Source organism: Emydura macquarii, unplaced genomic scaffold, assembly GCF_026122565.2.
Source record: "Emydura macquarii macquarii isolate MOO-44397 ecotype Brisbane River unplaced genomic scaffold, CSIRO-AGI_Emac_v2 contig_306, whole genome shotgun sequence".
NCBI classification, from domain to species: domain Eukaryota; kingdom Metazoa; phylum Chordata; order Testudines; family Chelidae; genus Emydura; species Emydura macquarii.
Window position 1 is genome coordinate 1,145,503 of NW_027130443.1, and position 20,694 is coordinate 1,166,196.

A 20,694-nucleotide genomic window follows, 5' to 3' on the forward strand; every position below is an offset into this window, starting at 1 on the left:
CCCACAGCGCCCCCCCTGCAGGATGTGGGGCAGCTGGGAGACCCCCCCCCCCACTTGCTCTTCAGCCAGGCTCCTGCCGGGTCCCCTCCTCGCAGGTTCCGTTGGTGCCGTATAAAAAGCCGCCCCCCCCTCAGTCCGGCCCCCGCCGGCTAGAGCGGCTGGGGTGGCGTGTAGGGCAGCTGGGGGACGCCCTCCCCCACGTCGCAGGCCTGCAGCCCGTAGGCAGCCATCATGTCGCGGAAGTCGGGGGGCAGCACCCCCGGCGGGGGGGCCACGGGGTCTTGCTTGTAGGGCGCTGGGGGCCCGTAGGCCAGGCTGCTGGGGGAGAGATGAGGGGTTAACGGGCCGCTGCTTTCCAGCTTCCGCGGGGGGGCAGAGAACCCGGGAGTCCTGGGACCCAGCCCCCCTGCCCAGCCCACTACCCCACTGCCCCCCGTGCTGCTCAGAGAACCCAGGAGTCCTGCTCTGACCCACCAGATGCCCCCTTCCCTCCCCTCCCAGAGCCAAGAGGAGAACCCAGGCATCCTGGCTCCCCATTGCTACCCCCCCACCCACTAGAGCCCCCTGCCTCCTTTGCCGACTGCAGAGCGCTCCCTGGAAGTCCCCGCCCCCCCCGGACTCCTGGGTTCTTGCCCCCTGCAGCCTCCCCACTAAGGATCCCAGCAGCTGGGCAGGGCCCCGCAATCACTCCCAGCAGCTGGAGCCAGGAAGCCTGGGTTCCTTGCCTGGCCGAGGGAGGGCAGTGGGGGCTAGTGGTTAGAGCTGGGAGCCAGTACACCTGGGCTCCTCCCCCCAGCTCTGGGGGGGGGGCCCCACAGTGGGGAGTTCTGTCACTGGCGAGGGGGGGGGGGAAATGCCGGCCCCACCCCCACCGCAGCTGCAGGAAGAGTTCCCCCCCCAGGGCTGGGCGAGCCGGGCCCACATTCCTCAGGCGCCTGCAGAGCCGGTTCTGGAGCAGCTCCCCCAGCCTGCCCTGACCTGCCCCCGCCGGGGATGGAACCCAGGCATCCTGCTGCCCATCCCACCCCCCCCCCCCCGCCCTTGTAAGCTCCAGCTGCACTCCATTCCTTGTCCTGGCCCCTTCCCCTGCTTGTGCTTACTAGGAATCACTTCCGGGGGGGGGGGGGGGGGACTAGTGGTTGCAGCAGGGGATTCTGGGAGCCAGGACTGCTGGGTTCTATGCAGTGTGCCTCAGTTTCCCCTCCCCTGGGTGCAGAGCCAGGCCCTGGGTTGGCCATGGCCTCGCCCCCGTCATGACCTTTAGCTGCGGGTGCTGCCTGGTACCTGGCCACAACCTGGCCCTGGCTGGCACCCAAAGGGGAGGGGGCAGCATGCGCCCAGCTCCCTGGGGCACCAGGACACCTGGGTTCTCTTCTGGCTCGGGGAGGGGAGCGGGGGCTGAGTTCACAGGCATGTTTTTCCTTCCCCTGCCAGGGCCCGGTGCCCCGTCTTGCCCTGGGCGTCGCTCAGCCGCCTTCTCCCCGCGCTGACTCACCCGCCCCCACCTCATCACACTCAGTTAGACGCACAGGCGGGGGCTGGGCAGAGTTGATAGAAAGCGGTGCCCGTCTTCCACCCCGGCGTTGCCCTGCGACCACCTTGGGGGTGGGGGGGGCAGGGGACGGGGGACGGACCCTTTGCCCGGCCCCGAGATGCAGCTAGCACTGGAGCGGAGCGGCTGGGTCTAAGGGGACCCTTCCCTGGCTCTTATTTTATCCATCTCTGGGCGAGGGACTGAAGCAGGGAAAGGAAGGCGAGCTGATGCCCCCGTCACCCCGTGCTGTGTGTGTGGGGGGGGGGACTGTGTGCTAATATTCCCCACCCCCCCCAGCAAAGAGGTGGGGGGGGGGGAATCCCCTATGCACCCGTGGGCGGCAGGAGAAGGATGAGTGCGAAAGGGCCTAAGCAAAACGAAAGGATGAGTGAAAGGAAAGGATGGCGTGAGGGGGGGGGGGGCACAAGCGGGTGAGCGTGAAAGGGGACACGAGTAGAAAGCGGGTGAGCGTGACCGGGGGCACGAGCGGACAGCAGGCGAGCCAGCCCCGGGCAGCGAAGGGCAGAGCCCAGGCCCGGCCGCGGTACCCACCTGCACCCTGCGGCTGCACCCCCGTAGGCCGGGCTGGCCGGGTACTGCGAGGGCAACTGGTAGCCCCGGGGCTCACCGTAGCCCCACGGCCGGGGGACGGGCGGGCGGCCCCCGGGCGGCTCCTTGGCAGGGGCGGGCAGGCGGCCCTTGCGGCGGGGCCGGTACTTGTAGTCGGGATAGTCCGTCATGTGGCGGGCGCGCAGCCGCTTGGCCTCCTCCACGAAGGGCCGCTTCTCCGCCTCCCCCAGCCGGCGCCAGGCGGCCCCCAGGCGCTTGGAGATCTCCGAGTTGTGCATCTTGGGGTGCTCCTGAGCCAGCCGGCGCCGCTGGCCCCGCGACCACACCATGAAGGCGTTCATGGGCCGCTTCACCTTGTCCAGGGGCTCACCCGGCCCGGGCCTGGGCCCTGCCATCGCCACCGCCTCGGCCATGCCGGGGTCCCCGGCTCCGCTCAGCCGCCTGGCCCAGGTAGCCAGCTATATAGCCCTGCTCTGGCCACGCCCACCTCCTGGCCCCACCCCCTGCTGGGCCAGGTAGCTGGGATAGCCCCACCTGGCTCCTCCCATCACACGTCCCAGCTCCCAGCCTCCCCCCACCCTTCTCAGAGCCGGAGGGGGGGGGGACCCAGGAGTCCTCATCTGGCCCTTGGGCCCCCTAGGGGGAGGGGCAGAGAATTGGTGGGTCCAAAACAGGCAGCCCCCTTCCCCCCCCCCCACACCCCAGGAACCAAGGACTAAGACCTAATCCCGGCCCCCCCGGCAGCTCAGCCCTGACCGGCCGGAGCCTGGGTAACGATCCCTCTCCAGGGCAGCTCTCCTCAGCCTCGCCCATTTGCCCCACAGCCCCCCTCCCCCCCCCAATGTGAGCCACCATGTCCGGCATGAGATGCACCCACCTCTGGGGCAGGACCCCAGCCCTGCTCAGCAGCCCCACAGAACCATGCTCTGCTTCAGGCTAGGATGCCTGGGTCCCGCTTCCTCCCCCCACCCTCACCTCCCTGCCCCATAATGGAGAGGAGGCTGCAGCACCCCAAGCTCAGATCTGATCCCCTCCTGCCCCAGTGCTAGGCACAACCCCCACAGCAGGTGGCTAGGAGAACCCAGGCATCCTGCCTACCCTGCACAGACCAGGGGAGCTCGTTAACAAGCTACTGAGGCTGCATGGGGGGGCAGGGGGGCACGCAATTACACAGGCTCCCCCCCCACACACACCACAACATCCTGTGCCCAAAGACCACCAGCTCCAGCCCCAGGCTGTGGCACAGCCGGGGGATTTGGCCACCCCAGCAGCCCTCTGTGGCAGGGACTTTATCCCCCCAGAGCACCCCCAGCGTTGCCTCCCGAGCCAGGGCCCTGTTAATTGCCCGTGGGCCAGAGCTGCTTAGGGGGCAGGTGTGTGCGGAGCAGAGGGTGGCTTTATTTGAGATGGGGGTCCGGTGGGGGGGGGGGGGCAGCAGTGCCAGCCCCGGGGGGGGGGGGGGGGTGGAGAGAAGCAAGCAGCTGGCTGAGTTTGGTTTTTTTATTCTCTTTTAAATACTGTACAGTGAAAAATAAATAACGTCTCAACCGTCGCGGAGATCCCCCCTCCCGCCCCGGGCGGCGGCACCGGCGGGGTGGTGGGGGCAGCTGGACCCTCTCCTCCCGCCCACGGGCCACGCCCACCCATCTGCCACAGTGTACGAAAGAAAATAAAAGGAGACCTGCTGTCTTCACGTCGCCCGGTAACAAAAAAACTCCGGCGCCCCCCGCACTGGGGGAGGCGAGGGGGGGGGGGACGAGCAGCTCGGCAGCACCTTTCTCTCTGCCGCCGCCTTAGCCGGACCCTCAACCCACTGCCCGGGTTCAGGAGCGGGCCGGGGGCCGGGAGAGCGAGACGCATCCGCGCCAGCAGAAGGCACAAAAAAAAATCCTCTCCCCGGTGTGAGCGTGGCGCCGGGTGGGGTGGGGGGGCACCGCTCGCGGCCCCGGCTTCTCTCGGGGACGGACACACGGGAGCGATTTTGGGGGTTTCGTTACTGGCCCGGCAGGACGAGCGGGTGGGCTGGCTGGTTGTCACAGCCCCCGGCTCCGGACGGGTTTCGGCCTAACGCGGGTTATAGAGGCGTGGCGGCTTCCCTGCCGCCTTCGGCAAGCTCCCGACAAGCACTAAGATAACGAGGAGGGTTAATAACGGGTCGGTAACGAGAGCGGCGGGTTTCGGTTTGAACGACGACAAGCAGGGCGGGGCGCGGGCGGGCTGGGGCAGAGGGGGCGGTCGGTCGTGTCTCTCGGCTCGCAGCTTACGCCAGCCCGTTCACCATAGCGGCTGGCTCCGTGTCGCCCGCCAGCTCCCCGTTCTCCGCCGGCCCGTTGGCCAAGCTGCTGGCTGACTCCGCCTGCAGGGGGGGGAAAGGGAGAACGGGGGGGGGGGGGGGGGGTCAGTCCGGTAGCAGCTACTGTCATAGCTCTGCCCCCCAGCCACAGGCCCTGCCCCCTACCTTTTGTCTGGGTGCGTTGTCGTCGTCGGTGGATTTTTCCCGGGGTTCCTTCTGGGGGGCCCGCTGGCGGCTCTGGGATTCGGCCCGGGAGATGTAATCTGCCACCGTCACTGCAGGGGAGGCAGGGAGGGGTTGACAGCCGATGCCCCTTCCCCCACCCACGGCAGGGAGACAACACCCGCTGGGGGGCCCGACAGCTCAGGCTGCCCTCGCCCCAGCCCCCCACAAGCCAGAAAGTTGCCAGGAAGGACCCCGGAGTCCTGCGAGCCCCTGAACAGGGCAGGGGACCGGCGGGGCTGACTCCGGCTTCCAGCTGCCTGAAGTGGGGCCCAGGAGGGAGCAGCCTCAGGGCTGCTCCAAGGCGCAGGGGCATTGGCCATGGGCTCGGTCCGTCCCTTAAATGGGACCCCACTGGCCGCACCCCGCACACCCAGGGTTCCCAGCTCCCTTCACACCCACCCAGCGGCACTTGGGGAGAGCTGCGCCTGCAGGGGCCGGCCTGGACTCCCCGCCCGGCACTGGCTTCGTTCCATACCTGGCTGGCGGTCCCGGCTGATGGAGCCCTCCATGCGGTTGCCACGGTTACGTCGGCGACGGCTCCGGTTGCGTCTCTGAGGTTTTGAATCATCCTCTGGAAAAGTGGGGGGGGGGGGGGGAGGAGGGGGGTAGAAGATTCACAGAGGTGAGTGTGAACCCAGGTGTCCTGGCTCCCAGCCGCTCCCCCCCCACTCTAACCACTATCCTTCCCAGCCCTCCGCTCACCCAGGCCATTCTCGGTGAGGGACGTGTTGTCGGATTCGGCGGCTCCATCCATCATGGTGGCGTCTTCGTCGGTACGGCGCCGGCGGGAGCGGCGCCGGCGGTTGTTGACGGGCTGCGACTCGCTGGCGTCGGTGTCGGCCGTCTGGTCCGTCTCCGTGTTGTCCAGCAGGCTGTACGGGTTGCTGTCCGGGTCCTTTAGCACTGAGGGGGAGGGGCAGGGGAACATGACTCCACCCCAGCAGGCACAGAGAACCCAGGAGTCCTGGATGCTGGTCCCCCCGACACATCTCCCACCCCCAGACTCCACTTCACTCTGAGTCAGGATGCTGGAGTGGGGCAGTTGTTTCTATGGTGCTGAGATGCAGCCACCTCTGGGGAGGGGCACAGCAGAACAGGCCAGGAAATGGAGGATGGAGCTGAGGGAGCTGCCCAAGCTGGCATCTGGCCCAGGCTCCAGGGTCTCTGACCCAGAGTCCCGGCTGCAGCCGACAAAGTGTCTCCAGCACCCAAGGGGCTAACTGGCCTCTAGTCACCTGAGCTGATGGAGGAGCTGTTGTACTTGCTGCCCCCGCCCCCTCGGGGTGCCGGGGCGGGAACCCGCCCTCGCCCCACTGCCGGGCGCCTCCGGCTGTCCTCCGGGCGCGGGTGCAGGTCTCGCTCGCCGTAGTCTCTCTTCTCCGACTCAGTCTCTGAGGCGTTGGACACGTCCGAGTTGGTACCTGGCGGGCAGAGCGAGGGGGCAGCTGAGTGAGGGGCTGAATGCTGCTGACTTGCCGGGAAATGGGGGTGCTCACTGCTAGACACGGCTCAGGGCCCCTTTCAGGCCTGACCCCCAGCTGCCGGGACCCCTGTGGGGGTCACTGTGAAGGGGAGAGGTTCAGTCAAGGCTGACTGCAAGGCCTTGTCCATCAGACCCCCCAGCCCCTCGGTACCGTAGCCGGAGTTGGGCCCCCGGCGCCCGCGGCCTCGCCCGCCGTAGCTGCCCCCGTATGTCCGCGTGCCGTGGAGGGAGGAGGAGGTGCTGTCGTCGGTGGCATAGCCGCCCCGCTCCTTGTCGGCCCGGCTGGAGAGGGGCCGGAAGCCCATGCCGATCTGCCGCAGCTGCTCGTCGATCTGGAGTCGTTCCAGGCGCAGCTGCTCCACCTCCTGGGGACAGGGAGACAGGCGCACGGGTGAGAAGGCAGCAGGGAGCGGAACGGGAGCCGAGGTGCGTGCGGGGCGGGGAGGGAACAATTAGCAACCGCACCCCTGGAGCCTGAAACCAATACACGGCTGCACCTGTGCGAAGCCGATCAGCAACTGCACCGCAGAGCAGCGATACCCATTGGCAGTCGCACCCGTGCAGCCGTGGGATCCAAAGTGCAGCCTCGGAACAGGAAGAGGGAACAAAAGCCAGTCGCACACGGACAGCTCTGGGGTGAGAGGAGGGAATCAATCAGCAAACACACCCGCGGGGGGGGAGCCTGAGGGCTGTACACGCCCAGGCCTGCACAGGAAGCAGGGAACGGATTCCAGGGTGCACGCAATGCCCATGTCAACCCTGCCTGCCAGGACCCCCGGCTGCTTCTCCGAGTCGCCACCCAGTTCACACTGGGCGATCGAGCTGGTTCTCAGACCTGGGGGAATGTTTCACCGCGCACGGGCCGGGCCCGTCAGAGGTTTACCTGGAGGTAGGAAAGATGATATTCCAGCAGGGCCTGAGCGTTGCTGATATTCTCCCGCGTGCCGACAAAGATGAACGGAACCATTCCCTGGGAGAGACGAGCTTCCATCAAAGCACAGCCGCGCCCACAGCTTCCCCTCCCCTCCCCCCCCCCCCCCCCGCGCCCCTCGGATCCGCCCCACTTACCTCCTCTCGGGGGTTTTTCTTGTCGTTGTCCCCTTCCACCCGCACCCGGACCACGCCGGACTTGTCCACGATTTCCTGGATCACTTTCCCGTTCTTCCCGATCACTTTGCCTGTTGGGGCGGGGCGAGCGGAGAGGTGATGGCCGGGGACCCACAAACCCCAGCACCTCTGCTCCCAAACGGACGGCGCACCCCCGCCCCTGTCTGACCGCAGCCCAGTGCTGCTCTACCGCCCGCCACACTTGAGCTCAAGCAGAAAACAAAGCTGAAACTGACCGAAGGAAGGAGACCCAAATAAAAGCCAGGCCGAGCCGGGTCCAGGCGGCTACACCGGAAACACCCCGCGTGAAACCTGAACGCGACCAACACGTCACCCTCCGCCGAACGAAGCGTCTCACCAGCCTTTTCACCCAACCCCGGCTGAGAGGGGTTTCCATGAAGCAAGCAGGCTTCCTGCGGGAAGGCACTGGAGGTCTCTGGACCAAGACAGGATCCCCTGCCGGCAGTTTATCTCTTCCTTGGCAAGCCAACAGCCTCCAAGTGTGAGAGAGACGCAAAGGTCCCCGCAGGGACTTCTTCGGGCACACTTGGTAATTCGCACTCGCACCCTGCTTCCCTCAGAGGTGCTGTCCCCATGACAGAGAAAGGCCCCCTATTCCCCGGGGATGCCACAGGAACACCGGGCCCCCCCAGAGCACGGTAACGGCTGTGACACCTACCAACCAGGTTCCTCGGGACTTGAACAGAGTCTTCAGAGAATTCTAGGTAGCTCCGGGCCTGCTTGCACGCCTCGGGGGTCTGCAGGGAGGAGACAGCCAGCTCCATTACCTGGTCAAGTAAAGGTCTTGACTCCTAGCACCCCCCAGAGCCTGGGATAAAACCCAGGAGTCCTGGCTCCCAGACCCTCTGCTCTGATCACCAGACCCCACTCCCCCTCCCAGGCCCGGAGCCTGGCCTGGCCCTCACCTCCCCATAGATGCGGAAGGTGCATGTCTCCTCGTCCAGCTCGATGGCGGTGACACCGGGCACCTTCCTGGCCTGCTGGATGTTGGCGCCATGGGTGCCAATGGCCAGCCCCATCAGGTCCTCGCGCACGGTGAACTCCTCCTGGAACGCTGAGGCCAGCTGCTTACTCGTCTGGGAAGGGAGAGCCGGGGCGGGGAGCTGGGAGTCAGAGCAGCCGGGGAGAGGGAGGAAACCCAGCAGGCCAGGAAGCCCATTAAGCACCAAGTCCTGCTGGCTCAGAGGCCGGGCGCCGCGCGGGCAGCTCCAAGGCACAGAGAAGGGGGCATGCCTGGCTGAGACGCCCTCCCCATGGCTTCAGTGTCACGTGACCCCCCCCCCCCAACGGAGCCCAAGTCAGGTGACCAGAGAGCAGTCGGGCAATCCAGCCCAGTTCCTGCCCCACGCTGCATCGCACACAGCTCGAAGGCAGGTTACGAGCACTGGTGGCCGAGTGGGGATGTGGCCACACTTCCGGGGATGAGGAAGCACTAGATGGGCCGTGTACAGCCACCGATTCCCCTCCCACAGCCTCACTGGGCTCTGGAAACCCAAGCCCCCAAACCCATTCCACTGGGGCGCCAGCCCCACCACATGACCAGCCAGTACATCGGGTGTGCCCCCCTAGGTGTGGAGAGGAAGCGAGAGTCACGCTGACCCGCCAGCACCACCCCATGGGGTGAGGGCCATCACCCCAGCAGGGCACGACCCGCGCCCGGACGCCTGGGTTCCACGGGGCGCTCGCTCTCTCAGGCTAGCTCACCTCCAAGTGCTTGTTGGCTTCCTCGTTCCGAGACATCAGCATGAGCTTGGTGCGAATGCTGCGAAGGTGCATGTCGCCCAGCAGCGACGCCCGCTTCACCGTGGATTCGTTGGTAGACTGGGCAGGGGGGAAAAGAAAACAATAGGAGTCAGAGAATTCCACGACAGCAGGAATCTCAGCCGGGATCCTCAAAGGGCAGGGTGGCTAGCCGGCCCTGGTTACAGAACGAGCCATCTCGGAGCGATCAGGGCAACCGCAGGCAGCTGCAGCGAGGGGGGAAGCGCAGGAAACTGCAAAGACTGCAGAGCTTGCGAACAGCTCCTGAGACCAGGCGAGCTGGGGCAGAAGAACCGCAGTGAGCGGGGGAGCTGCTGCCAGAGACCCTCTCTGGGAGGTAGGCGTCAAGGCTGGGCAGCCAGGCGAAGCCTCTGAAATTTGAAGCAGGACCTAGCTCTGGAAGGGAGGGCTCGGGACTGGGGGACTCAAATGGGACCCAAGGAGGGGACTGTTAATGACTTGCAGACTGAGTTAAGGGGCCCTGAAGAGAGGAGAATCCGGCAGCAGGGCCCCGCAGAGCAGCCTCTGGAACTGCTCCTAACTCCCATTGATTTCCCACCACAGATTTGTAGAGTCCAAGGCCAGATGGCCCATCTAGTCTGACCTCCTGGATAGCACCGGCCATTAAATTCCATCAGAGACCTCTACTGAGCTCAGTGGCTTCAGAGACCCCTAAAGCGTTTCAGTCCTCAGATGACTACACTGTTGTGGGCCACAGGCAGAGAACAGGAAACCTGAGATGGCCCCATGCCCAAGGCAGGGGACTGATTAGATGAGACCTGCCCAGATAATCTCAGCAGGAAGGAGAAAAAACCCCAAGGTCCCTGCCGATTTCCTCCTGACTAGTTCGACCCTGAGCAAGGCAAGCTGGCCAGGCAGCTGGAAGGAGGATTTTCCAAAACATCCCAGAGCATTGGTCCACTCTGCTCGGCCTCCCACCTCCAGCTGCGGTTGATCTCTGACGAGGCTGCCGCCCCCCAATCCTCAGTTGCGCTGGCTCCTGATGTCCGCTGGCCTGGCTCACTCACCAGAATGAAGAGTTCGCTGTTGGCGACGCTGAGGAAGATGCAGTTTGCTCCCACCGCCTTCTTGAATTCTTTATGAACATTTTCGTTTGAGCACCTACGCAGAGAGGGGACAGGTTAGCGGGTACCCCGCTATGGGGGGGCACTATAGAAGCACTCCTCCTTGGGGAAGGTATTCTGGGGAACTCCCACTCCACAGATCTTCAGCCAGGGAGTCAAGTAAGGAACCATAGAAATGTCAGGCTGGAAGGGACCTCGAGAGGTCATCCAGTCCAGTCCCCTGCGCTGAGGCAGTGTCAGGTAAACCTAGACCATCCCTGACCCGTGTTTGTCCAACCAGCTCTTAAAAACCTCCAATAACGGGGCTTCCACAGCCTCTCTTGGAGGCCTGCTCCAAGCTTAACTCCTTTCAGAGTGAGAAAGTTTTTCCTAATATCAAACCAAAATCTCCTTCGCTGCAGATTAGTCCATAGCTTCTTGTCCTACCGCCAGTGGACGTGGAGAACAAAAGAAAACCATCCTTTCTGCAATCACGCCAACATATCTGAAGACCTATCAGGTCCCCACAGCTTCCCACGGTTAAAGTATTTGCTCAACACGAAATACGCCTAGTTTTTTATTAACCTTTCCTCATCAGTCAGGTTTTCTAAACCTCTGAGCATTTTAGGTGCTCTCCCTGGATTCTCTCTGGGAGGAGCAGGAAGAGTTTGGATGCTGTGTTGATTAAAGCAGCGAGACCCACCTCGGAGGATTAAAAAAACCATTCCTTTTTCAAGGAAGGAATCAAGGTATATCTTCAGCTAACTCCCAGCTGGAACCAGGACGTTTGATAAAGGACTACCCCACCCAGAACCCTTTGCATGGAAGGGAAGTCTGGCTTCTAGCTCACTGGGTGATTGACCACGCATCCAGCCAATCAGCCTCAGCCCCTCACAGCATATAAATCAGCCGTGCTGCTCATGCCCCTAGGAATTCCAGGGGACATATGTCCCCCATGCCCATAGCATCTGAACACCTCAATCTTTTAACGGATTTATCCTCAATGCCACCCTAAGGCAAAGCAGTGTTATCCCCTTTTACAGATGGGGAAACTAAGGCACAGAGACTCCAAATGATCTGTCCAGTCCGTGGCAAAGCTAGGAATTAAACCCAGATCTCCAGCGCCCCAAGGTAGATCAGCGAGCGGTTAAGGTTACTGTTCTGCCAGCAAGCATTGAGATGCTAGTTGAAAGAAAGCAGCTGAGCTGCCTGGCACCAAGGATTGCCAGACCGGAGGCCTGGCTGTGGAGCCCAATTCAACTCTGCTATGGTTCTGCTGGAGCTAGCGCATTACAAAAAGCAGCAGCGGCTCAGGCAAGCTGCCCAAGTACATATCGGGGGGGCCAGTTCATTGGTACGCCTACCCCGCTATTTTTAGTAAACTAGTTCAAGCAGAGCTCACGTGTGGGTGTCTACCCGCACTGGGAGGCTCGCTCCTAGCCGCGGTGTGGACGTAACCTGGGAAGCCTTCCTGCCGCAGCGCAGGGGATGGATCGGTAGGGAGTGTGGTACAGCTATTCTCCTCCTCCTCCCAGGTCCCATTACAGGCTACTCACTGGCACAGCTACAGCAGAATGATGTCAGTCCTTTTCCCCATATAGACAAGCCCCAAGTTTAGAGCAGTCTCTGGGCTGCTCTAACTCACACAAGTGGCTGGGCAGAAGCAGACCTGGTCTCTGGCTCCTTCACCACGGAGGAAAAGCCAAGCCAGCAACTTTTCCTTAGTCCAAGACGGAGACTCAGCTTTCCCCACACAGAGGTGTTTAGCTCCCCCGGATCCCCGTCTCACTCACGCTTCCTTGAGGTCCTCCGGCACCGCAATGGTGTATTTGAAGAAGCTAGATTTGGTGGCTACTTTGTTGGGGTTGACGGGCCGGAGCCGCTCCAGTGTGACAATTTCATTGTAGGTGGCGTCGCAGGCTGCATACTCTATTACGTAGAACTGAGGAGAGAGATTGTGTGAGAGCCAGGGTCTTGGGTTGGGGGGAGGGATGGGGAAACAGCTGACAGGATGGAGTCCCATCCCATGCACAGATTGGCTGTGCAGTTCCGTGCTTCGTTTCCAGATAGAATTAGCCTGTGGACCTCACTGCCACTGGAAATTATTGAGGCTCAACACTTACTCCCAGGACAATTATTAGAAGAGAGACCACTACTAAAGAGTAAGCCTGAGAAGGGATAAAAAACTACACGCTTCACATCACCAAAATTAGGCATCAGGAAGGGTCTTTATCTGGGAAGAGGAGAAACGTAACCCACACCGGCCTCCTGAGGAGCTTCTTCTGAAGCAATGGGCGTCGGGCCCTACTTGGAGGCAGGATATCGGGCTAGACGGAGCCTGGTCTGATCCAACATAGCTGTTCAGATCTTAAAATGAGCTTCTCTGCTACAAGCAGCACCTTGGTCGATGGAGCCGGGTGCATTTGGCTTCAGACCTGCTTTGGGGACAGTTCTAAGTGGGGGACCCTTTAATGACCTGAAGGCCCGAAGCATGTGGTTTTATATCCCTTCGCAGGCTCACTCTGTGGCGGTTCTAATTCTTGTACAGTCCCTCTGTGCAGTTTTTACTCTAGAGTCAACCCCGCTGGGCAACGTCAGACTAGGTGATGAAGGTCTAGTCAGTCGCACCAAGGACTGTGGGTCTCCCAGAGAGACATGGGAGCCTTTGCAGATCATCAGGCTGGGCGGCACCACTGTGATCATCTGATCTCGACGTCCTGCAAAAACCGGGTCTCTGCCTTGTGGCTGAACTGGAGCGTCTCTTTAAGAAAGAGATTTGATCTTAATATCGCTTCGCTCCCTGCTTGCATTTGAGTGGCACCCCGAATGGACTGAGGATTCTGGGATAGATAGGAGTGATCGGCGCTGGGAGGGGCACAAATATCCTTGGAAACTTACATCTCCTTTCATCATCCGGACCCTCGCCAGCCACCAGCCGCATGGCTCATGCTCATTGGCTCGGGAATAGACCTAGAGAGATAGGGACAGGGTCAGCGGGGGGGCCAGTGAGGACGGCGGGCTCATGGCAGCATGCCCCCAAAGCACAGCCCCTACCTCGACTTCGTCCCCTTCTGTAATCTCTTTACTGTAGTCCGCGGGCGGGGGGAGCCGTACATCGCTGAAGGGGATCTGTCGCTCCGGCTGCCAGCTGTTAGGAGACACAAGACAGGCGTCATCCCCAGCTTCGACTGAAAGCAACTTTGCCCCAGACTCGCCTGTAGGTGGCACTGCAGGCAGGGAAGACAACCGGACACATGGCAAGATGTGCGTGCACGCTGGGGGTTCCTGATTCCAGGCCCTGCACACACACATAGCAAAAGGGAATCCCTGCCTCAAAGAGTTTACAACCTACGCAGACAAATGAAGAAATTATTATCCCCACTTTCCCAAAGGGGGAACAAGAGACCGGTGTCTATGACAATGAGGGAATCTGACCTCAGCTCTTCCTGGTGCCAGCCCAGTGCTTAAACCAGCCCTTCCTCCCAGCCCAGCAATTTTGGGCTTGTTGTCTACTTAAACCGTAAGCTCTCTTTGATCTGTGTTCGTACAGCACCTGGCACAAGGGGTCCTAGCCTGTGAATCTGAGAAACTACCACAATATGACCACCACCACACAGACACTAGATGGATTTTGCAATACCATCAGAGCACTTAACCTGGGGGATCAACTTCTGCTTCAGCTGAATGCTGCTCAACTTTCTGTGGCTTCACATCTCCACCTAAGGAGGGATTTTTGCCTCCCTGTTTGTTTTAACGATTAATTTATGAACCTTTGCAATTAGCTGCTCCCAGTGCAAACTCAAGTCTCCCATCCCCAGCACAGTCCAGGGCGCTTTGTGACACAGGCAGAATATGGTGGATGGAGAGAAAGCAGACATTTTAAACGCCATCTCGCATCTTAAGCAAAAGACAGTTCAGCTTCTCGCTATTTTGACTCTGTCTCCTCCCGGCTGGTGCTCTCTGTACTCATCTGTAACCTCTGGTTAGGAATGCAGGGCTCCAGCATCTACCCTGCATTATGTGGGCTCCTGTCCAACCACCCATCTCCCAGACTTCCTAGCAGCATCTCAAAACGTGGCCGCTCTAGCCCTTTGCTCATGGTGCGGTTTGGGAAGACATGACTGTCCACCAAACGTGACAGTCCCCAGGACACAAAGTTGGCCCATGGGATTGTGGGATACTTTTGGCAGACTACCAGAGCATGAGTCCCAGTGGGGCTATAGCTACACTGCCAAGCAATAGGGTTCGAACGACAGTTTCCCAGATGAACCGCACAGATGCAAGGATAAATTCTAGGGATGCGGAACTACTCAAACTGGGAGATCACCCAAGCTAGCACCCCAACTCATGGGAAAAGCATTGCAGGGGAGGATCTCCAACTGATCCAAGGTGTGGGATTTCTTTTCAAGTCACCTCCCTCTAAACCCGAGTGGAGCTGACCCTCTAGAGAAGGGGGAAACCAGAGGCCTTTAGACATGAACAGTTGTCGGGAGGGGGAAGGCTACAGCTGTCTCTGCAGGGGAAATGTCACCCGCTCAGCAACGCTGCTAGAACGCCCCATAAGGACACCGCAGCCTGCCAAGCAGGGAGAGGCATTTAAGGAATGGCGGCTGTGAGCCTGTGGGGCTCATTTCTCCCCCCAGCTGAGAAAGAATCACAGCCAAGAAGCCGAAGGAGCCAGCGTAGGGCTTGGTGGTCTAGCAGGCTCTGGGAACTGGCCATGGTGCTGTAACTCCACCGTTTACCTGCCCAGGTATTAGCCAGTTAATCACACCAGGACTTGCACGAGTAATTACACCAAGATCTGAATAGGCGACCCTAACGATGTACAGCTGAGCTATCCCCGAGCAGCAGGCTGCAGAGCGCATCTATTGCCACCTAGCAGGGAACAGGATTCGAAGCGCCAGCCGCCACTTGAGCTGGCGGGCCTCCAACGTAACTAGTTTTCACTGGCTGATCAGAAATAGCGTCCCACAGTGAACATGATGCCCCGAAACCAGCTATGCAAGCACAGAAATTCAAGGAAAACCTGCACCTGCCCAAGCCAGCACAGCTAGGTTCAGCCCAACCGGCAGCGCCGAGAAGCTTTAAAAGGAAGGTGGAAAGGTCACTTTTTGGAAGAGAGAAACCCACGACTGTGAGGCAGCGCAGGGAACTGTGTATTTTACTTACACACCAGCTGATCCCCTCTCAGCCTCTCGGCTAAGATCAAGCGTACTTATATCCTCCCTCAGTGCCGGGGCTGGACTAGATGGCCTGTCAAGGTCCTTTCCAGGCCTACCTTTCTACCATCATCAGCCGAGGCAGCGGGGCCTGTAACTGCTTTTCTTAGAGCTGCTGGTTTGTGGATTACATTTAAAACCCATTTGTCCTGTTCCTGATTCAGCCCTTTAAAAGTGGAAATATTCCAGTTCCAGGGTCAAACAGCCACACGCCAGGCAAACTGGATCAAAATGGAGCAGTCTGACTCCTGTTTAAATGCCAACCTCCCCTGCACCGTTTTGGGTGGAGAATAGTCTTTGCTTCCTGGCCGTACACAGTTGCTGTTAAATGCCTTTCCCCCCCCAGAGATGGCTGCATCTCAGTGCCAAGCAAGGGATCCCTGTATAAACAGATGCCACGCCTCACAGAGCTGGCAGACTGTCCATCTCTATTCTCAGCTACCTATAGGGCCAAAGTTTAAATCGCAGATTACCACATGCCCTCTCTTTTCCTTTCCCATCATGCACCAAGACATCTGCAAACAAGCACTCTTCTACGAAGGTTGCTTTATCCTATTCACTGCTGCCTGGCGACAAATGCCATACTAACATCACTGAAGGAATCCGGCTGGTTGGAAAGACAAATATTTGACAGGGCAGATGCCCACATCCTATGAAAGCACCACCCCCGTTGGCATTAACTGCTCTTCACGGGCAGCCTCAGGAAGGGGAAGGAATTAAGCTGCCCTTCATCTCACAGAACAGTGGCCTTCCCCAGCGTGGAAGCAGCGTATCAGCACGTCTGAGCGAGGCAGGAGAACAGGACCGAAACCCAGGATATTGGGGCTCAGGTCAGCTCTGACCTCATGCCAGTCGCTTCCTCAGATAAGAAGCCTTTGTTTAATTAGATTGCAAACTCTATGGGCCAGGAATGACTCGTTACCTGTACGGCCAGCGCCTAGCACAGTGGGGCCCTAACCTCCGTTGGGGGTCTCAGCACTAGGGTAAATCTAAATCACCCGGCTGTGCGGTAGATTGACAGCTGCCAATCTAGCAGCATTCCCTGGAAGGGGGCCTGCAGGTTGCTGGCTTATTAAGGATGAGTCACTTTCATTCTGCAGAGCTTCGCGTGCCACGAAGAACAGCAGGAACTAAATTTGGAAAAGCAGCAGCCTGCTAGTTATGTTCGGCCCCAGTGTCAGATACCTTGAGTGCAGCAGCTTTATTTAGCGCTCTGAAGCGGCGACTGTAGCATTCCAGGGGACCCCAGCCGGTTTCCACACCGATCTCTCCCCTCCACCAGCTCTGGGAGGGTTGGGGTAGGCGCACATCAGCCAAACAGCCACCTGTGGCTACTTCCGACTGTGGCTAACTTTGCACGATTTAGGAGTCAAATTTACAATCTGAGTGTAAGAGTCCCTTGGAACTGATGGCAACAGCTTGCCCATAAGTTGTGCGCTGAAGTCCAGCGCACACCGGTCCCGGTAACAAACGGAAGGAATATTAAGGAACCGCGTGGCTTAATAGATGATTTGACATCTCCAGCCTACCGTTTAAAGTCCTACCCGGGATGTAGCAACAGGGTCTAGTGGGTTAGAGCAGGTGGGCTGGGAGTGAGGAAACCAGAATGATTTCCACAACTCTGGAAGGTGCACGGGGGTCTAATGGATTGGGACAGCAGGCTGCTAGGGGGCCAGGATGCCTGGGTTCTATCCCCAGGTCTGCTACTGACTTGGTTGCATGGCCTAACCATGTGAATAAGAATTTAGAAGCATAAAAGCAGCCACCGAAAACTGATGACAAAGGCCACGATTTGCAAAGGCAACAGAGTTAGGTGCCTGAACTCCCAGACATTTCAGTGGAGTCCATGAGCAACACAGCCTCCATTTGAAAACTTCCACCTGAGGAGTCTCTCAATCTCAGCCAATTAGGCCAGATTCACCCAGATTTTACAGGCCAAAGCTTGGAACAAGGACAAATAGATGCCTGCTAATTTCTTTTCAAAGACCAGGGCAGCACCCTCTCGCCAGGTCTCCAGCAGCTACTTACTTGTTCTCGAAGGATATCGTGACTGAGTCTTCATGAACATCTTTAACGAAACCCTGCAAAGGGAGAATGGAAGAGAGCGTAAGAGATCCTCAGAACTGCAGATTCTATCTAACCGCAACCCGGATAGTAACGACTTCGGGTTAACAACATTATGCCAGGAACCAATCCCACCCCATTTGCTTCCTTCTGGGGCTACTGCCCTGCAAACCTGCCAGTGCACAGGGACTACCAGGAGGTAAAGGTCTGTGGACTGGGCGGGGAGGCTGTCAGCAGAGCAGGAGCAGGGAGGGGGGTCAGCGGATAACGGCAACTTTCTGCTAGAACCAAGGGGTTGCTAATAAGAAGAATCTGTTGTATCTGCAGCCAGCCACATGCAGGACTAAAGTCTCAGTGCGACAGGCTTGTGTCCAGAGCTGTGGTTCCTGAGGTCAAGCGATTTTAGTAGCATCTCAGGTTTCATTAAAAAAATCATTTCTAGTGCTCACCCTTGTGAAGGAACACCTGAAAACAGGTCCTGGGCGTAACTGACGCAGCAGGGCTGCCTGAATCTGCAGAGAGCCTGAACCAATCACTCGGAGCAAGGGGGACTGCCAATTCCAAGCCCTGCAGCTCTGGGGCCCCCCTGCTAACCCCATCCCAGCAGAGAGCTCTGAGGCGGGGTTTAGCAGACCTGCTACCCCATCCATGCAGATACACCCCAGCTGCTAGGGTCTCCTAGATCTCTACGGGGAAGACTGGGGGCCCTATGCTGCTACCCTTTTCACACCTTGGGCAAACCACCGCTCTGTGCCATGGTTTTCCCCATCTGTAAAATAGGGATAGCGCCACTGATCTCCCTTGTCAAGAGCTTTGAGATCTTGTAATGACAAGTGCTAAGACCTAGATGGTATTAACCCAGCTCTCCACTTATAACCGCTACCCCTCCCCCAAACAATTAGGGGCTGAGTTTTTCCTAAGCGCATCCCCCTCTGTCCCCACTTGACATCTTCACAAGGTACCCTGGTTTTCAGGAAGCGCTGGGCACAGACTTGGTAGGTGCTCTGAACTTTCTGCATAATTTTAGGACAGGAGCGAGAGCAGAGAAGCAGTACAGTGTTGGGGTTCAAGAACTGGGCCGGGACCTGGCTCCGCCACTGACACTGTGTGCAACTCAGATCGTGACATTTCATCTCTCAGTACTGCAGCTCCTCATTTACAAGGAATCATCCTTCCTGTCTCCCACCTTTTGTCTATTTAGATTGCGAGCTCTTCTGGACCAACAACAGTCTTTCACCACGGCCGTGCACTGCCCAGCACGATGGGGGGCAGCCCTCCAGATCCCAGCCAGGAGGCCCACCTAGTGCCACTCCTGACATGGGCTGGAGACCTGTATCACACCCAGCACCACAGGGGCCCCGATCCCCGTCGAGAGCTTATCATACAAACAATAGACGAAGTCGCCATCTGACAACGAAAGCAGAATCACAAATTTAAGGGTCCCCTGATTCTCAGTCCTTTCCTACCCATGAGATCACGCCACTGCCCCAATACAAAAGATAACCGGTGCACAGCCAACGGAGCAAACAAAATACTGCAACCGGGTGCTGGGCTATTCCATCGTAGTCCCAGCCGTTCAGCCACCAGCGCGTCAGCATCTACCAGGAGACTGTGCGAGGAGCGGTGGGGGCCAGGCGATCTTGTTCCGCATTTGGAGTCTGAGGCCAGGGACAGGAATGCCTCACCAATCCAACCGATGACGGGATGAACAGGTGCTCAAAGACAGCCTCTCCCCCACTGCCACCCCAGCCAACAGCTGCGAGTTTGTAGCTAGAACGCGGTTATGCCTCAAGGCCAGTCTGCTGTAGGAGCAGGCACATGCTCAAACCGGATCTCCTGAAAGCGTTCCCCAGTTGCCAGTCCAATAAGAGGTTTTGGTTCTTGCAAGATTCTGCAATACAGGGTTACAGTGGCCACCGCGACAATAACCAAGTAACTGCTCTGCTCTGATTTTCCCTAGAGGGCTCTTCAGGAGACAAGGGACAACTGTTTATTCTGATAGCACTCAAAGACCACAAAGTGCTTGGCGCTGTAGGAACACAATAGTGTGTGATCTTGCATCTGAACCAGTCCCGCTGAGACAAATTAGCTAATACCCCAAGTTTCTTGCATCTCCAAGTAGCTAGTCAGACACGGTTCTAGATTAACCACTGGGTCTGATCTATCATGGCAATTCTATGATCCTACATAACTTTATGACCCTTCACCCCAAACAATAATCCCCACATCCCAAATCTCTCCCTTATCTCAAACACCTCTTTCCTGGCTGGTAAAGGGAGGATCGGCAGACTCTGAAGGCAACCCCCAGCTCCCAGATGTGATGGGGTAAGCTCCCAACCTTTTGGCTCTTTTTCAGAGGATGTGAAGACAACGCGCCTTGGTTTACTACTCTAGGATCTGCAGTCCTAAAAGCCATGCTTCCTTACTTCTTTCACCGTGAAGTAACAGAAAATTTGCATCCTCACTCCAAAAAATTACAGCAAGGACAAAAGCCTCACAGGGGACTTCAGAAGGAAAGAACTTGTTTAATGTTTGCAACTCTGCTATACACAAAGCCAAAGACTGCAGATTGGGCGTAGCAGCTTCCTAGAGCCGGCGTGGCTATGGAAAGATAGCACCGTTTCATTCAATCTCTCTGCTTCGATTCATAGCTGCTGATTTTAATTCATTTATCCCTGTACCTAGCTATGGAGGAGAGCAACCTGGGTTGTATTCTGACCCAAAGCACTGTCGAATCTTCCATCATTGCAGTATCAGAGACACAAACCTAATCTGATTTTCAGATTCTAAATGGAGCTTGCAGCTATAGAAAGATCATTACTAGCAGAAATGAAGTGTCTATTTGTATTCAGCACTGAGCTCCGATCTACCCCACAGACATATATTGGTGTAAAGATACACACCCGAGTGACATAGTTATTTCATCCTAACCCCCAAGTAATCAGCGCTATGTCAACGGGAGAGCTTCTCCCATCCACATACCGCCTCGGAGACGTGGATTACCTATAGCAACGGGAGAGCTCTCTCCCATCAGCGTAGGAGTGTCTTCGCTTAAGTGTACAGCGGCGCAGCTGCATTGATGCAACATTTTAAATGTAGACCTGCCCCGAGACGACAGCCAGATGCAGGACCCCACTGAGCTAAGTGGTGTATGTACACACAAAAGAGTTACTATACCAGTTGTTCTTTGAGATGTATTTTGCAGGTTAGATGGATCACCCTAAGCTCTCCGACGTGTGTGTAATGGCAGCTCTTCTGCGGACTAGAGGCCTTGGGTCCTGAGGGAGCCGAGATGGGCTCCCCACCCTAGATCCGAGGCATCTGATACCAATGAGAGTATTGGGTGGGGG

At 58.5% G+C, this 20,694-nt stretch overlaps 2 protein-coding genes across 3 annotated transcripts in view; both read right to left on the reverse strand.

Moving 5' to 3' along the window:
* Positions 1–110: 110 nt before the first annotated feature.
* On the reverse strand, positions 111–2,930 carry SOX15 (SRY-box transcription factor 15). Its single transcript, XM_067556372.1, has 2 exons — positions 2,087–2,930; positions 111–315 (listed from the first exon to the last, which is right to left on the reverse strand). Exons 1-2 carry the CDS (start codon positions 2,515–2,517, stop codon positions 150–152), a joined length of 597 nt encoding a protein of 198 aa, XP_067412473.1. The 5' UTR covers positions 2,518–2,930; the 3' UTR covers positions 111–149.
* A 659-nt stretch (positions 2,931–3,589) lies between these two features.
* FXR2 (FMR1 autosomal homolog 2) overlaps positions 3,590–20,694 on the reverse strand; it is a 35,722-nt gene continuing 18,617 nt past the window's right edge. Inside the window, exons 2-17 of one of the 2 annotated variants that reach the window (XM_067556141.1) lie at positions 17,309–17,361; positions 13,113–13,206; positions 12,957–13,028; positions 11,852–12,000; positions 10,023–10,116; positions 8,938–9,054; positions 8,139–8,336; positions 7,892–7,970; positions 7,174–7,283; positions 6,989–7,075; positions 6,257–6,470; positions 5,858–6,043; positions 5,325–5,525; positions 5,098–5,193; positions 4,563–4,672; positions 3,590–4,460 (exon numbers count right to left, since the gene is read on the reverse strand). In XM_067556141.1, coding sequence (XP_067412242.1) covers positions 4,365–4,460; positions 4,563–4,672; positions 5,098–5,193; positions 5,325–5,525; positions 5,858–6,043; positions 6,257–6,470; positions 6,989–7,075; positions 7,174–7,283; positions 7,892–7,970; positions 8,139–8,336; positions 8,938–9,054; positions 10,023–10,116; positions 11,852–12,000; positions 12,957–13,028; positions 13,113–13,206; positions 17,309–17,361 — 1,956 coding nt within the window. In that variant the 3' untranslated portion in view covers positions 3,590–4,364. The remainder of the gene's footprint in view (positions 4,461–4,562; positions 4,673–5,097; positions 5,194–5,324; positions 5,526–5,857; positions 6,044–6,256; positions 6,471–6,988; positions 7,076–7,173; positions 7,284–7,891; positions 7,971–8,138; positions 8,337–8,937; positions 9,055–10,022; positions 10,117–11,851; positions 12,001–12,956; positions 13,029–13,112; positions 13,207–17,308; positions 17,362–20,694) is intronic. The other variant, XM_067556146.1, reaches the window with a different exon arrangement.